Source organism: Diadema setosum, chromosome 2 (genome assembly GCF_964275005.1).
Source record: "Diadema setosum chromosome 2, eeDiaSeto1, whole genome shotgun sequence".
NCBI classification, from domain to species: Eukaryota; Metazoa; Echinodermata; class Echinoidea; order Diadematoida; family Diadematidae; genus Diadema; species Diadema setosum.
Window position 1 is genome coordinate 31940985 of NC_092686.1, and position 16128 is coordinate 31957112.

The window sequence follows — 16128 nt, forward strand, 5'->3', positions numbered from 1 at the left end:
ATGGACCTCGCTTAAGTTGGCAAGTTTTAGCTAGGCTTTGCAATTGGTCAGTTTCCCGACAAAATCATCATTCTAGCCAATCATATAACGTCTTATATTTGTTATTGTTCTGGTTCTCACTTCGACATAAATCGAGCGTCAGTCGATTCACAGTTCGACTGAAGTCTCCACTGCAGAAACTAGTATTTTTACATCTTTTCTGTGCTGACCTGCTCTGGTCTGGTCTGGCTTCATCAACAAAATGGTAAGTCGTTCTTTTCATTCGTTTTACTCTTAAAAAAGATAGAAGTGCATTGGTATAAAATGTGGTAAAGTCTATAGAATATGACATGCTCGAAACTCGATCAAGAAAGCGAGTGTAATTTTAGCGTAATTTACTTTCAACCTACTGTAGTCCCACCTGTTAGGATGGATGTTGTATTGTAATTTGCCAATTGCAAAATAGATTTTACGACTACCAGCATGCACACTGTCGCTTTAATTAAAGGGACTGAACAGTATTGGTTGAGGTTGGGATTCAGGTTTTTAAACATTCCTAAGTGAGATAATGAGAAACATCTAGATCTATGGTAGTCTTATGAAACATGAAAGAGCTTGATGTAGGCCTAAATATTTATATATTAATTTTAAGAAGCAGAGATGAGAGAAGGATTCAATCATCAGTGCAACGTTTATTTGATGAAAATTGGTTTTCAAATGGCTGAGATATCCAAAAAAGTGATAATATTACTAATAAAAGGCGACAGGCCACGCCTTTTATTAGGATCTCTTTGTTTCACCTTGTTTCTGGGTATCTTTCTCAGCCATTTCAAAACCGATTTTCATCAAATAAACTTTTGACACTACGGTTTGGCTGCCATAGGCCATGCCATGTACACAGTTTAAGCAGCGCCTCAGTCAACACAGCGCAAGCGCAGATCCCCGATATGCATAATTCATGTTGCCCCGAACTCACTGAGAATGCCTGCCGCTCCACCACTCAACTCCCGATAGCGTACAGAGTATCGAATCGGCTGTGCGATCGCAGCAATGAGAGAGCTAAAGATATCTTGGCCTCTTCTCTCTCGGGCTCTCTCCGCTCCGCAATGCGCTTGCCAGGTCTTACCTCGTTGCTGATTGGCTGAGCCGCGACTGCATTGGCCATGTGTATTGTGAGCACTGTCTCGCTTGCTGCATCGCTAGCATGCACAGCGCGTGTTGTCACTGCACGCTATCCCGCTCTCGTAACCCGTTTGTATGTACCCCAAACAGCCTCGCAGCGCACCGCTGGTATCGGGTAGGTCGCTCGCTATGGAAATCTAACATTTTCAACATTGATCTATGCACTTCAAACATCCTCGCACATACATTGCACATACTCGCACACGGTAAAAGTAGTATCAAAACACAGATAAATCGCTCTAGAATCCATCAAAAAATACCACGAGGATGAAAAAAAATTGCATGAATGACCAAAACTACTCCTTTGATGACATATTCCTGGCACAGATTGCCGGAAAATTCCATAATAAAGGGCGAAATTAAACGGAAAATCTCCGTTGTTTTCCAATAAGCCACGGAGGGTGTACTTGGTATCAACGTATAGCTTATGAATGGAAGAAAGCGATGATGTCATTTTCGGAAGGCATTGTGGAAGAGCAAGCCGACCAATGAGGGAAAACCTTTCATAGTTGAAAGCGATAGCAAGCTGATCATCAACTGATACTAGCTTGCCGTCGTCTGCTATGGTAGGGATCAGCGGTATGGTGCGTGCAGTGCGCTGAGCGAGACATGACGTCATCGCTCGTGAACGGTGGGAGTCCAAACCGGAGTGTTTGATGTACCCCTTTAACGTTAGAATTGCATGCTCCTTGACATCTCATAGAGTTGTTTCTGAATAAATTTATCTCGCAAAACGTTAAAAGCTAAATCCTCACCTCAACCAGAACTGTAAAGCAAGTTACCCACTTTTCGACCGCCTAAACTGCGGAATCAAAATAGCGTGCATGATTTGAATGCGAATGCCTGTGCTGGGATTATCGTTTGAACACCTGTCCTCATTGTTTAACCCCATATGTTAGTTCGTGCTTCGACATTCGCGACGTACCGTGCCCTGCGCTCGCCTTGCCTATGAATGAATTAGTGTATACATCGCACTATGAGAGCGCAGTACTCCATGTACTCCATGCTGTGCGAGAGATTCAACGCATAGATAACACTTTGCGATCGAACCATGGCGATATACTACCGCAAATTCTGTCACGGGTGGCATGCAAAATATAAATATCGCGTGAATGCTTAAGTTATCTCAGAAACTGCTGCCATCGTGGCTGTAGGTGTACTCGCTGTACAGATTCAATGCAGATAAACGAACTATCAACTTCGAAACTTGGAATGAAACAAGTCTATAAGTGTTGCTATGCACCATAATTTGTAAACCCGTTACTTACCCGTTGAACTGCTTATGCGAGCTGACCAGGGAGGGTCACGACAATAATTTGGGGGTCCGGTGATGTGGCCCGCTGTTGTGCTCTTTGGAACACGTGTGGAGGTAGTTGCATAGTTTGAATTTCGCACTTGATTTGCACCTTTGTTTATTACTGAATTTCAGGGAATTTTTATTCGTAAGAGTGGTCTATTCATGGAAGCGGTCGAATCAAGGGTAACTTGCTTTACAGTCCCTTTAACCGTAAGTCTAGAGTCTACAGTTCTAGTAAATGTTTCCATTATTGTCTAACTGACATTGGTAATCCAGAACTACAGGAGTTTAGGCGCCATGGACTATAATGACACTTAAAATGTATAGAAATTTAACTTATTTCAGCCTGGGATGGGAAACCCGCTCATGAGCGAGGGAGGGGGACTGGATGCTTGATGCTTATTACTAACATTAGTCATAATTAGTAGGTTTGTCCGTCCTCCTTATGAGGCTCTCGCCTCGGGGTGAGATGCTCATGGGACTCCCTGTTCACTCATCATCCACATGATTATAAATTGTCGCAAGTTTGTAAACTGCGGTGATATTTTGTTACACACACTAATTTACACGTGTCCACTCTCCATGATGAAAAGAAGAAAAAAATTCTGCCTGTGATTCTGCAGTGATTTTTTGTTACACACACCAATTTAGACATGTCCACTCTCCGTGATGAAAAGAAGAAAAAAAAACTGCCTGCACTTTTTGACAAAAATTGAGTCTTAATCAGCCAATGTGCAGCAATTCACCAAAACATGAGTGCCAGTGGGTTTGCTCATTGCAGGGCTGCTGTACCTATATCGGCCTGATTTGACTCGAAATTCTCGGTGCTTTTTTTTGCGGCTCTCGCCTCTCAGCGCACAAATCAGCCCTGTGAAAATGAAGTCTGATATCATTTTACAAATATTCGTAAAGAGAAAAATAAAATAAGTTCCATGAACTAAACTGATCTTGTGCATACAATTGTATTATTCCAAATTGCTTTGTTTCTTGTGAATCCCGCCATCCACCAGCCTTTGGGCGCCTTTTGTGCAAGCGTCCCGCTGCATCCAGCACAGACAGCGTGCAAGCCATGCAAGCTGTGGGATTTTCAGAGTGAGCTTGTGCATGCATGGGAGGAGATCTCTGTACATAGCATTTTACTAATAATGGTTTGTTTGCTCAAGGATCACAGTGAATTTTACAGATCTGTGCATGACACTATCACTTTATGTACTATATAATGTAAACTTTTATAGATTGTCTGGAATGCCCCTCTAAGGTCAGAGCCCTTGTCAAAACCTGTGAGATTTGTTTGAACATGTTCATGTTTCACAACCTCAAGCCATATCACCTCTTTCTGTTTTCATATTCAGGCACGGAACTCAGAAAAAGCAATGTAAGTATACATTTTCACTCATGTGAATTCTATGTCTAGTTAATATGAAGTCACTGTGAAGACTGAATTCCTCAAACACACAAGCTGTGGGTGTGTTTGTTTGTTTGTTTGTTATTTTCATCAAGACTAATTTAGTGTTATTGTTAGGACTGACATTCTGCCATTGAGGACAATATAGTAGGCACCGTTTTCCATGACCTAAGGTTACAGATAGAAACAAAATTTACTATGAGACTTGAAAAATCCTCAGCAAAATTTGTAGTAGGTGGTTCGCTGGTGCTGTTGAGTTATAGCATTAGAATGAGATTGATTACCTAACCATGAGAAATATTTGTCTCATTTTGATTAAATGGGTATTGGATCCTTCATGAGATTGCTTTCAGAGATCACTGAAAATCTGTCATGAGAGTAGAGTGTCATCATGCTAAAGCCTGTGTTATGTTACATAATCTGTTTTTATTGTGAATGTTGCCCCCTTTTCACATTTCCTATCCATGATCCTTCTCCAAGTTGGTCATGAAAAAAGATATGTGAAACTATCTTGCTGGATAGACATGTCTTTGCACCAACAATGAACTCTGCCTCTGCCCGGCAGGGTGCCAGTGGCTTATTACCATTGTTATTGTTGGTTGTTGTTGTTGCTGCTGCTGTTGCTGCTGCTGTTGTTGTTATTGAAACCGTATTGTAGTTATGAAACAGAAGCAAAGTGAAAAAACAAATTTTCTGATTTTTCCTCAGGACGGCCCTTGCTCGCTTCCGAGCTGCCCAGATGGGTGATGGGAAGATGAAAGAGCGAAGGCCGTACCTCGCCAGTGAGTGTGAAGACCTGCACAAGGCCGAGAAGTGGAGACGCCAGGTCATTTCTGAGATATCACGCAAGGTGGCGCAGATTCAGAATGGTATGAAATTTTTTGTTGTTTTTGTTTTTAATTCAATTGCTGATGTTTGTATCTGATGAGGATTGCCTGACAAGCAACTGATATGACTCATTTATAGCGATTGTACAGTCACCAAATATTACAACATGCAGTAAGCAGATTGAGATCCTATTTGCCATTCCAGTGTTATTTGTGGCATGTAATGTCCAGGATGGTCCATGAGGGGTTGTAGCATGTCACGATAACATGCTAGATGCTTTATGTAGGCTTGAGAATGTGCAGATGGAATTTGGCTAGATTTTGATTAAAAGATTTCAACTCACTTGCTTTATTCATATGTTTGAAGATAGGCCAAGATATGTCCAGCGTAGTAGATCTATAACCATAAAGCTTCTGGGACCCGTAGGTGGACCCTGGCCATGAGGTACGTTGTGCTAGCAATGTGTACAGTGCCATCCATGTTTTCCATGCCACTTGCAAAAAATTTGAAGATGTGGACCATCCTGCATGTTAGCTATGTGAATCACATTTTCGTGATTGGCATCCTGTGTGATAAATGTATGCAAACTGTACACATTATATGGACAGAAGTGAATGCTATGAAAAAAGAAATACACTGTGCAATCATGCGTAGGTATGCATACTGTTGTGCACACAGAAAGTCTGGCATACCATCTAATGTGCTCATGTTCCATGACATGTGACACTAATTCTTAACTTTCAGCTGGTCTTGGAGAGTTCAAAATCCGTGACTTGAATGACGAAATCAACAAGCTACTGAGAGAAAAGAGTCATTGGGAGGCAAGAATAGTGGAGCTTGGGGGCCCAGACTACAGGGTATGTGTGTTATGTTAGCTAGTGACCAATCATTACTCATCAATGCGCAACCTTAATATAATGGTGTTAGATTTTCACCAGGTTAGTATTATGGATGCTCCATCTTATCAAATATGAGGTAATAGAAATGATGAATCATTGTTATCAAAGGTTGGTAAAGATTGGGTCTGAAATCAAACAAAGTGATTGTACCAGGTAATGAGTGTGAAGATGAGAATGCACTATGTATGATGAATTTTATTTGTCATTAACTTGCACTACTAACCTATGCTGGTAGATAATCTGTTATTGATCCCATTTAGAAAATATTTCAGCAATATATTGTCTTTGTATAATGACTATCAATGACTAACATGAAGAAAGCTTGAATTCATTCATTGCCACAAGAAAGTGAAAAGGCAGGCTTCAGATATAAATACATTGTATGTCATGATGTAACATTAATTAAACATGTGGACCACATACTGTATTGGGGGGGGGGGGAATATATCACTACATAGTATGTCACATCAAAGAAATCTGTGTTTTTCTACTTGTACTTGTTTTTGTTTTCATTATAATAGATATTGTTACGGGAGCACAGTACACAACTAACACGTTTTGTCAATCAAGAGAAACATCTCGGAAGAATTTCATAAATTTGAATAACACGTTTCTGTTCGTGCATAATGCAAATGCACCACACGCAATGACAGAAACATTTTCATTATAAAATTGATTGAATTATGTTTCATGTCAGATATTGTGGTAGGAATCTGCGTTGTTGCTTAAGAGATGAATTTGCTGCTCACCATACATATTGATTGTCGTTGTGTATTTTTGTGTGCAGAAAGTGGGCCCAAAGATGCTTGACCAAGAAGGCAAAGAAGTGCCTGGAAACAGAGGCTACAAGTACTTTGGTGCAGCCAAAGATCTGCCTGGAGTGAGAGAACTATTTGAACAAGAACGTAAGGATCCCTTGCCTGTTCCTCGCAGGTCTTTGTTGTGACTTGTTTTATGTTTTGGTGTTATTTTTGTCATACTGCAATTAGGTTTTGGCAGGGAAGGTCTATCAGAAGGATTTATTGATGACCCTGTTTAAGATGATGGGATCACAACTATGTCTTTACGTTGGTACTAAGTATTGCTCTGGATAAAGCCCAATCTGCGAAGATATTCAATTTTTCCTGACACCTCCAAGAACTTTAGAACATTTTCATTTATTATCTTTTGATGTGAACAGGAATTGGCTTAATTGATGACAGATCCTATTAAATTGCATTGTCATCATTTGTACTTATGCAACATTTTAATATGTAAGTAAAGCAAAATGTCATTAACCGATGTTAAATTCTACAAAACTAGAATGAATAGAATAGAATGATCGTATGCTGTCAAATTTCCATCTTCTTGCATGTGTGTATTTGAGCCTGATGCTTCTGCAAAATATGTAGCTCACTCTCAGAAATCTATTGTTGCAATTTGGTTGCTTCTTGATTCTTGTAATAATATGATGACATGCTCCAAACAAAGAAAACGCAAAAATAAATGTGCACTTCAAAGAACCTGTTCATCAGTCAAGTAGCCAAGAAATCACGGAAAAATTGTTCTAATCAGTCTGTATTTTTGTTATTCTGATTCATTCTTTTCAAGAGTACACTTAACAGGCTTTTGATAACGAAGCATTAGTATCTGTGATGTCCTAATTGTTACTGTGAATTTTAATAGATTATGGTGGTCAAATAACATTAATTGTTTGGACTACTATGATGATAATGCTTTGTCTTGTTTTGGCCCATAGCACCTCCTCCACCAAGGAAGACGAGGGCGGAAATGATGAAGCTCATAGATGCAGATTACTACGGTTACAGGGACGAAGATGATGGAGTGCTCGTTCCATTGGAGATGGAACATGAAAAAGATTGTTAGTATACCAACATGTGTCAGTTTATCATAGATATGTTGCAAGGCTCCCTTAGTCCTGCCACCCCTATGCAAATAATGTTTTGACACTATTTCTTTGTTTGTCTGTTTCTTTGTTTTTGTGGATTTTTGGCTGAAGAAATTATGCACCAATCTTGTTAACAATCATGAGAAAGTGATTTTCAAAATGAGAAGATTTTGCAAGAGAAATGAAAATTAAAGCCAAGGTACAAATACACCAGAAATAGATTGTTAAAGCACAATTGCATGTGAATAATCTTGTTATTGTTATTACTTTAAAATTTGAAGTTGATTTCAGCTGTTGAGATGATAATACCAATATAAGTCATGCACTTGAGTAAAAACCAAGTTGCAATGTGCATTACGTGCAATATTGTCTGCATAAAGAGATGCTTTACTCAGTTGCAGAAACTGTTCATTTTGAATTGACCAGATGAATTTTTTAGGCTCATCAGGTGTGCCAGGAAGGAAATATAGCATGGGGTTTTTGTTTTTTGTTTTTATTTTTGTTTTTTTTTTGTGAGTTTTTTTTTCCTGAGAAACATGTGGCAACCTTAGAAAAAGGCAGTGATTTAATTTAGTTCATTTCAAGTGTGTGCTTTTCATTTGCCTTGTTATGATATGCCAATAGATATTTGTTGTGAGTGCATTGATAATCTCAAAGTAATGATATGTAAGAGATTAATATCGGTGGCCTCCACCCTGCTGACTGATAGCATATTAATTTGCATGAACTTTAGATCCAGATTTCAAATTATTCTGTTTTATACCTTTTACATATTAGAATAGGCACCTCTAAATCTGATATCCCCCTCTCCAGAATTGGAGGGATATTGGAAGGAAATGGTAATTACATCTGCTCAGTATCAGACACAAATTTACAAAAATGTACCAATGTACAAATGGAGAGAGAAACATGTAATCTAATATTATGAAATATATTGCCACATTCAATATGAGTTGTTAATCTTGCAATTAAAAGATAAGTTCAGCTTCACATATATGTGGATTGAGTGAATGCAGCAATATTGAATAGTAGAGCACATCAGAGAAAGTTTGAGGAAAATCAGACCATCTGTACAGAAGTTATGGATTTCTAACATTTCTGCACAGTCATTGCTGGATGAGAAGACTATCACAGTTTATGATGCCACTTGCATCAACAATACAAGGAAAATATGAAAAAGAGGATATATTGAAAAAAGGACACATTCCCGCAACTTGTCATTGATGTATGTTCTGAAAGAGGGAAGTCAAAGTGCTCTTTTATTATTTGAGGAAACTGAAAATACACTATGGCCCGAATTCACGAAGGTGGTACAAATGAAACCATGGTTTAAACCATGGACAAAAACCATGGAATGCCAAGTGTCGCATGCGATATTTCGCTACGAAATCAGTCATTTCGTCGATGAAATGATTATTTTGTAAAGAAATGACAACATTTTGTAACTAAATGAACATTTCGTCCACGAAATGATAATTTCGTTAACGAAACAGTCATTTTGTCGACGAAATGACCAATTTCGTAACGAAATATTCTGTTTTACACTTGGCGCTCCATGGTTTTTGTCCATGGTTTAGACCATGGTTTTGTTTGTACCACCTTCGTGAATTCGGGCCAAGATGTTGAGTCTTCTGTGTATTTTCTTTACATCGTTCTACACATGTGACATCACAAGCCGTTGTTGTCTTCTTATCCAGCGATGGTGGCACTGAAACTTCAAAAATTCAGAATTTTTAAATGGATTGTCCGATTTTCCTCAAACTTTCACTGATGTGTTCTGTCAATATTGCTGCATTCTCTCAATTCACATGTACAGTCAAACTTGTCTATAGCGGCCACCCAAGGGAGACAGAAAAAGTGGCCGTTATAGACAGGTGGCCGCTATAGACAGGTAATCCAACTTTGTGTGCATTGCTTACATGTACCATTGTTGTATCCTTACATGTACATATGTGTGTACGTATGCACACACGGTCTGTTTCATGCATTTAACCATGCCGGTGTATATGAAATTGTTGCACAGTAGTATGTGTATTGTCTGAAAGAAAGCTTAACACTAGTGCATTATTATGACTGAATGGGGGATGAATGCAGCGGTGGCGATCATGGAAAGTTGCCCGCACGGCTACAAAGCAGAAAAACACGCTGAATTATCAGCTCGGCTACGGCTCCATTGGGTTTTTGGCTGCTATAGACAGGTTAAAATCTACCGCGGGAAACAAAATTTGTGGCCGCTGGACGCGTTAGACAGGTGGCCGCTAAACACAGGGTCTTTATTAAAACAGGGCTTTTCTCTCGGGGGGATTTTTCAGTGGCCGCTATAGACAGGTGGTCGCTATAGACAGGTGGCCGCTAAGGCAGGTTTGACTGTATATGAAGGGGAACTTGTGCTTTAAAAGGCTTTTGAAAATTCCACCGCTGAAAAAAACCCAGAAATAAAACAATTATACAAAAAATGATTAAAATGAAAGAGAATATTTTAGTCTACCTTATTAAATGCTAACGATGTAAAGATTGATAAATAAATAGATATATAATTCATAAGTATAATCCTCTCAGGGATTTGATGAGTTAACTGTGTATGGGATAGGTACAAATGCTTTTGAATGGACTCTTTTTCTCTGACAGTGATAGCAGCAGCTGTGAGTGAGTGGACGAGCAAGAAGGAGGCGGGTCTTCTGGAGGGTGTGTCCGAGGAGAATGAGAAGGAGGAGGAGAACATATATGCCGTAAAGGCAGACTCAGGGGTAAGCTGTGTCCTCACTCCCAGCCAGCAGGGGTGAAACATTTACATTCTAAAGGATGTGCCATTCTTTGGGATGTATATCATCTTTTGTCATGCAGGAGATACTGTTTCATGAACAGCTCTTGGTACTGAATGCAACATACCGCACTACATACAATGACAAATGCACAGTTTGTCCAAAAGCAGACTCACTTAGAGCGAAAACATAGTTCTCAGGAGGGCTCAAAACTCATCTTCCGCCATTTGGAATTTGCTTTTGTACAATATATCAAAAGGCTCTGCTGAAAAACTTGTCTGGCTAATGCGATTTGCAAGGAAAATGAGTCTTTTTTAGAGTATTATGAGATAAAAATGTGAAGTGATAAAATTTAAGGTACCTGACTTTTGTATTCACAATGTTACTTCACATATTTCTTATGTGTCTGTCTCCATTTTAGAGCAAAAATCAGTGATATGGAAACTGCATTTTACTGTTAAACATTGAGGCTGAAGGTCGAGTGGAATAGGAATTACTAGAGGGCTAGTCATGCATTGGAATTAAATGTAGTAATACGCATGAAGAATGAATCATTTGTTACAGTAAGTGTTAAGTGTTGTGATATTGCTTCCCTGATATTGCTTCCCTGTGCAAGAATCAATGATTGATTTTGACTTTCTCTACCAAATTCTGGTAGCAAGATGGATAATTTTAGAGATATTCAGACATAATTTCCAAGGCCCTCTCATTAGGGCTTGCCCCTTGCTAGTAGCTTGATTCTGTCTCACATAACAACCCTCTGCTTGTGTCTCTTGCAATTACTGCAGTGAGAGGGGCATTGACAGAGGCTAGGTCAAAGAGGAATTGGCTACTGTGAAGCAAAATATTTTCTCGCCATGGAATTTTTGTAAATTGGAACCAACTGTCTCTTTTGCAGCATGAAATTTTCGCAAACTGTCACTGGCATATAATGCATATAGTGTAGACAAGTACTTTGGTGTGCATTTTTATGTTGCAAATCTTGGCTCTCGCAAAATTCGTGAAATTAAAAATGTATGCGAACATTCCTAGTTTTACAGTATGGCAAATATTTGCACCGACCTGAACTCTTTCATATGCTTTGTTTTTTGTTTTGCTCTTGTGTCTTTTTAAATAGTCTGAAGATGAGGGAGATGAAGAGATGGCGATGGAGACGATAGATGGCCAGCCAAGATACGTCGCACATGTCCCAGTGCCTTCACAGAAAGAGGTGAGAAGGGTTTGACCTCAAAACCTTGAATACTGGTTGTATAGCTTTAGTCTTGCTTGTGACCCATCTAGAGCAGTATTAAAAGAGCATGAACACTGATTTTTTTTCCTTGCAATTTACACCATTCCCGTAATGACATGAGAATATTAAGACTGTGAGAGTAGGGACACTGTAGTTAACATGAATTACATTTCACTCCATACATATCAGCAAAAGTCATGATTTATGTATGAGCCAAAAATGTTGCATTTTTATTGTATATTGCGTGTCCCAAATAGTTTCATTGCATTTCATATAACATGACTGTAGTGTTACAAAATATACAGTAGTTTTAATCAACTCTTTTCCCCACAACGTTTACACTTCCTAATGGCAGACCACTTGGCCTGTCAGTATTTAGCTATTGGTTGCATTTATCTAACTTGAGAGAGAGGGAATCACGTTGCAAAACGCATTTCGAATGGCAATTAGGAACGTGGTTTGAAACGGGATCTTGGGGTGCCGCATTTATCTAACATCATGTAATGGCGATTTGAGTGTTGTCACTGTGGAACTGCTTTGTCCTGTTCGTCCAGGGAAGGAGACGTCAAACTGAGATGCGCTCTTTTGTGTAACCAATGGCATGTACAATATGCTGAAAGTTGATCTGGGCAGCTTGAAGAAACATGTTTATTGCCTTTATCTACTTGTAGAAAGGCGATTGTGGCCTCAAATGCATTTCAAAAGCCCCTTTGAATGGCATTTCAAGTCAGCGTTTCTAGACACGTTTGAAAACATGGTTGCATTTATCTTTCACCCGAAATGCCTCAAACACTTTTAGGATTGTGATTCTATGTGAGAAAATATTGAGATAAATGCACCCCTTGACTCAGATGTCTGTGTAAAGTCTCTATATATTATAGGGTATGGTATATTCCATGGAAAGTATAAGACTGTGGAGAAAAAGGATACCACCTTGTATCGATTAGATCTTGCCTCACACGCTGTCGAAGAAGGCATTAATTCTTTTACAAAGAAATTTCCAAAATGCTTACCATGTAAATACTATACTTCAACATGAATGCAATTTCCTTTCTTTCTTTTTCTTTTCCATTTTGCTATTCTTAGATTAAGCTGGGTTTAAAGGTGAAATCATTCTTGTTTTTTTAGCATAAGAAGGCCATTTAGAGGATATTGTTTTCTTGAAAACACCTATATTGCTCTCACAACAATGGAAGAAAAAAAAAAACAACTCAATAGATCGATGGAGCCAAAAGGACAGAGCAATAAGCTGCCATGACAATCCTTGCACACAAGATTGGTCTTAACATATTGGTAGCTATTTTTGGCAGAAACACACTCTGTTAATCAACCAGATCAAGAAATGTTTAGTTTCATGCAAGACAAGGGTCACATTCTCCTACCTTATCCGGAGCTGCTAATTCTCCTTTGCTAAGCCAGAAAACTGCAGGAAAATGTGTCTTAATCTTGACAAAAGTGATGAATCATATGATTGTTTTTATTTTGTTTCTTATTTCCAGATATTGTGTGGATATTAGATTTTTCATTAGCATTATTACTGAAGCTTAGGTGTGCTTCTGGTATATAACTTCAAGCAATAGAAGGACTGCTGATTCTCTTATTCGAAGAGCTTAAAGGCTTCTAATGTTCTGAAGTAAGTGGAGGGTTGCTAAAACACAGCCTCTGCAAAGGTGTGACTTCAGACACCACTGGGTTGCCTGAAGCTGGCCCCTTGACCTTGGCCAAAACAGAAAAAAACTAGAAATATCGCTATGGCGACTGATGCCTCCGTCATAATGCATGATTCTCCCAATAGGCATATAGTACAATGTCTTCACAATGTGTAATCCTTGACAGTTTCACATAACTGGCAAAATATTGAAATGACAGGTCTGTCAGAAATGTCTTGATCTGGGTTTGCTATAATTTTTTTAAGAGTGCAGGTACACATATTTGGGGAATTGAGAATTTTTACTTGAATTCTGATGGACCTTTTTATTAGTTTATGCATTGAGTATATACATATATATATATATATATACATTTTTTTTTTTTTTTGGGGGGGGATTGAAACCTGGCCTTTGACCCTAAACCTCTGACCTTTGACCTTCTGGCTGGAAATTTCCCGGAGAATCTCTATTAGGTAATGCATGTATTAAGTTTTAAAACTAAAAATGCAAGCATTGCATATACTAGTATATGAGGGACATAATAAAATTTTGAGGAGTTGACCTTGACCTTTGACCCCTGACTATTGACCCATGACCCCTAAATTCCCTAGATAATCCCTGCCAGTCAGTACATGCATATTTACCAAGTTCCACGAGTATACATTGAACCATTTGCGAGAAAAGTGATATTGCAACATTTTCACCTCACCTTTGACCTTTTGACCTTTGACCTTATGACATGAAACTCTCCCTGGAGAATCTTTATGCAGTAGTACATGTCCACACCAAGTTTCAAGAAAATACCTTTTGGGCATTGCATAGATATGGGGGAAATTGCAACATTTGTAGCATTTGACCTTGACCTTTTGACCTTTGACCTCTTACCAATGTCACTAAAATCTACTCAACTATTTGTCCCATCATACATCATCCTTGGACCAAGTTTGATGACAGCTGCTTCATCCAGTTTTGAGTTATCACGTAAACAGATAAATTTTAGGATTTGACCTTGATCTTTGACCTTTGACCTCTGTCCGATTTCACTGAAAAACTAATCAAGTAATTGTTTTATCATACATCATCCTCCAACAAAGTTTGGTGAAATTTGCTTGATGCAGTCTTGAGTTATCGCGTAAACGGATACAATTGCATGATTTGACCTTGACCTTTGACCTTTGACCTTTAGCTGATTTCACCTAAAATCTGATCAAATAATTGCCCCATCATACTTCATACTTGGACCAAGTTTGGTAAAATTCCAGTAAATATTACTCAAGTTATCGCGTAAACGAAAGCGGACGACGTACGGACGTACAGACGTACGGACGTACAGACGTACGTACGGACGTACGTACGGACGGACGGACAACACAAAAACATAATGCCTCCGGCACCACTTCGTGGCGGAGGCATAAAAATCGCTTAAAGATGTTTTTTCCAACTGTTGGAACCAGCTATCCCGAAGTCTGAAGCTCCTTTTTATCAAGGTCAAACCAAAAGTCAGTTCAACCAAACTGTTTTACATGTTGCTCTTTGTGACAGCTAATAACATGGACAATATCTAGTGCCATTTTTGGGATAAATGGAATGGCTCTTTCAGAGAGGCTTCTACTTCTTTATCAACTTATGCATATTTTTCTTTCTTTTCTGGTTTGAAAGGTGCTGTACACCATAAAATCATCTCTGAATTGGTGACACATTAATGAATAGTTAAAATTTTATATTAATCAGCCCTTTTATGAAGGCATGTGAGGTAGTTTTTGAAAGGCAGCTATAAACCAGTTTGTCATTAGCTCATGTGCACATTTCTGAAAATAACCTTTTTTCCCCTCAGTTCGTTTATAGGCACTTCATTTATTTTCAGAGCATCACACTGTGTAAGCTTGTGCGACGTAACAGTGCATTAAGTTCGTGTTCAAACAAAGAATGAACCAGGGGACCAGAATGACCCATCAGTCAACACTTAGGGAGGGAAACATCCATTTCATTTATTGTTGTGCACTGAATGCTTTAACAATCTTTCTCTATTATTATTACCAAATTAATGTGTTGCTGTCAGGTGGATGTGCTGGCAAGCACCGTTTATAAAGATTACCTAACAGTGAGCAAACGGTGTCAATGCTGTGCAATATTCTTAAATGAAACTGAATGATCATTATTTCACAGTTGAGATCTAAGTGAATTTAAAAACCAGCATGCCTTGTATGGCAAGTGACCTTTTTCTGCTCATGTAGGAAGTGGAGCCATAAACTGGGCCAGGCTTATCATTAATTTTCTTTCTCCCCTTCTTTCTTTACATTATTTTAAGGTGGAGGAGGCCCTCTTGAGGCGGAAAAAGATGGAGCTTCTGGAGAAGTATGCCAGTGAGACATTGCAGCAGCAAGGTAACGAGGCAAAGACACTAATGGGACTCTGAGACAAGGGGATGGGGCCCATGGATCCGCAGACTGGGCTCCCACAGGCCCATGAACTTTATCGAAGCAAAGATGAACAGCAGTGGCATAATAAGGATTCATGCCAACCTCAGCATATGATTGGTGTGAAATTTTGCATCCTCTTCGCTCCTACAGCATGCTTGAAAGGTGTGAGACTTATGCCAAAGTTTCCTCTGCCAACGAGCAGACTAGAGTCAGCGTGACCCAGAATCTGGGCAATGAATGACATTCCATGTCGCTCTGCATCTCCGTGAGAAGGAAGCAGATGATTGCTCTCTGCACAGATGGATCTTTCATTGCCTTTACTGGACTGTGATGTTGAAGAGCAGAGAAACCTGTCATCTTCATGCAGAAAACAAACAGACAGAAGCACAATATAAACAATACCAAATAAGATCTACATACTGATGGAAAGACACAAGTGCCTTGCCCACTTGTGACCTTTTGGCTCCCACACTGCATGCAGCCATGGTTTCACCATATATGACGTTTTTTGTGTCGGGTTTTTAGGTTTCATTCAAGGTACTGTATATGCTGTATACTTAGATTTGTATGCCTCTGCCTCAAAGTGTT

The 16128-nt window shown here is 39.1% G+C and overlaps 1 protein-coding gene across 1 annotated transcript; it reads left to right on the forward strand.

Annotated features, from left to right (window-relative positions):
• Window positions 1-132: 132 nt before the first annotated feature.
• Window positions 133-16018, forward strand: LOC140241805 (pre-mRNA-splicing factor ISY1 homolog). The gene is made up of 9 exons (XM_072321560.1): window positions 133-244; window positions 3811-3833; window positions 4572-4732; window positions 5436-5548; window positions 6378-6495; window positions 7329-7451; window positions 10107-10225; window positions 11358-11450; window positions 15429-16018. Exons 1-9 carry the CDS (start codon window positions 242-244, stop codon window positions 15534-15536), a joined length of 861 nt encoding a protein of 286 aa, XP_072177661.1. The 5' UTR covers window positions 133-241; the 3' UTR covers window positions 15537-16018.
• The last annotated feature ends 110 nt before the right edge of the window (window positions 16019-16128 follow it).

What these genes read in the sequence shown, in the direction of transcription:
- LOC140241805 (XM_072321560.1), top strand. An exon ending in AGAACTATTTGAACAAGAAC is followed by an intron (nt 6,496 to 7,328) that starts GTAAGGATCCCT and finishes TTTGGCCCATAG; the next exon opens with CACCTCCTCCACCAAGGAAG. An exon ending in GATGGAACATGAAAAAGATT is followed by an intron (nt 7,452 to 10,106) that starts GTTAGTATACCA and finishes TTTCTCTGACAG; the next exon opens with TGATAGCAGCAGCTGTGAGT.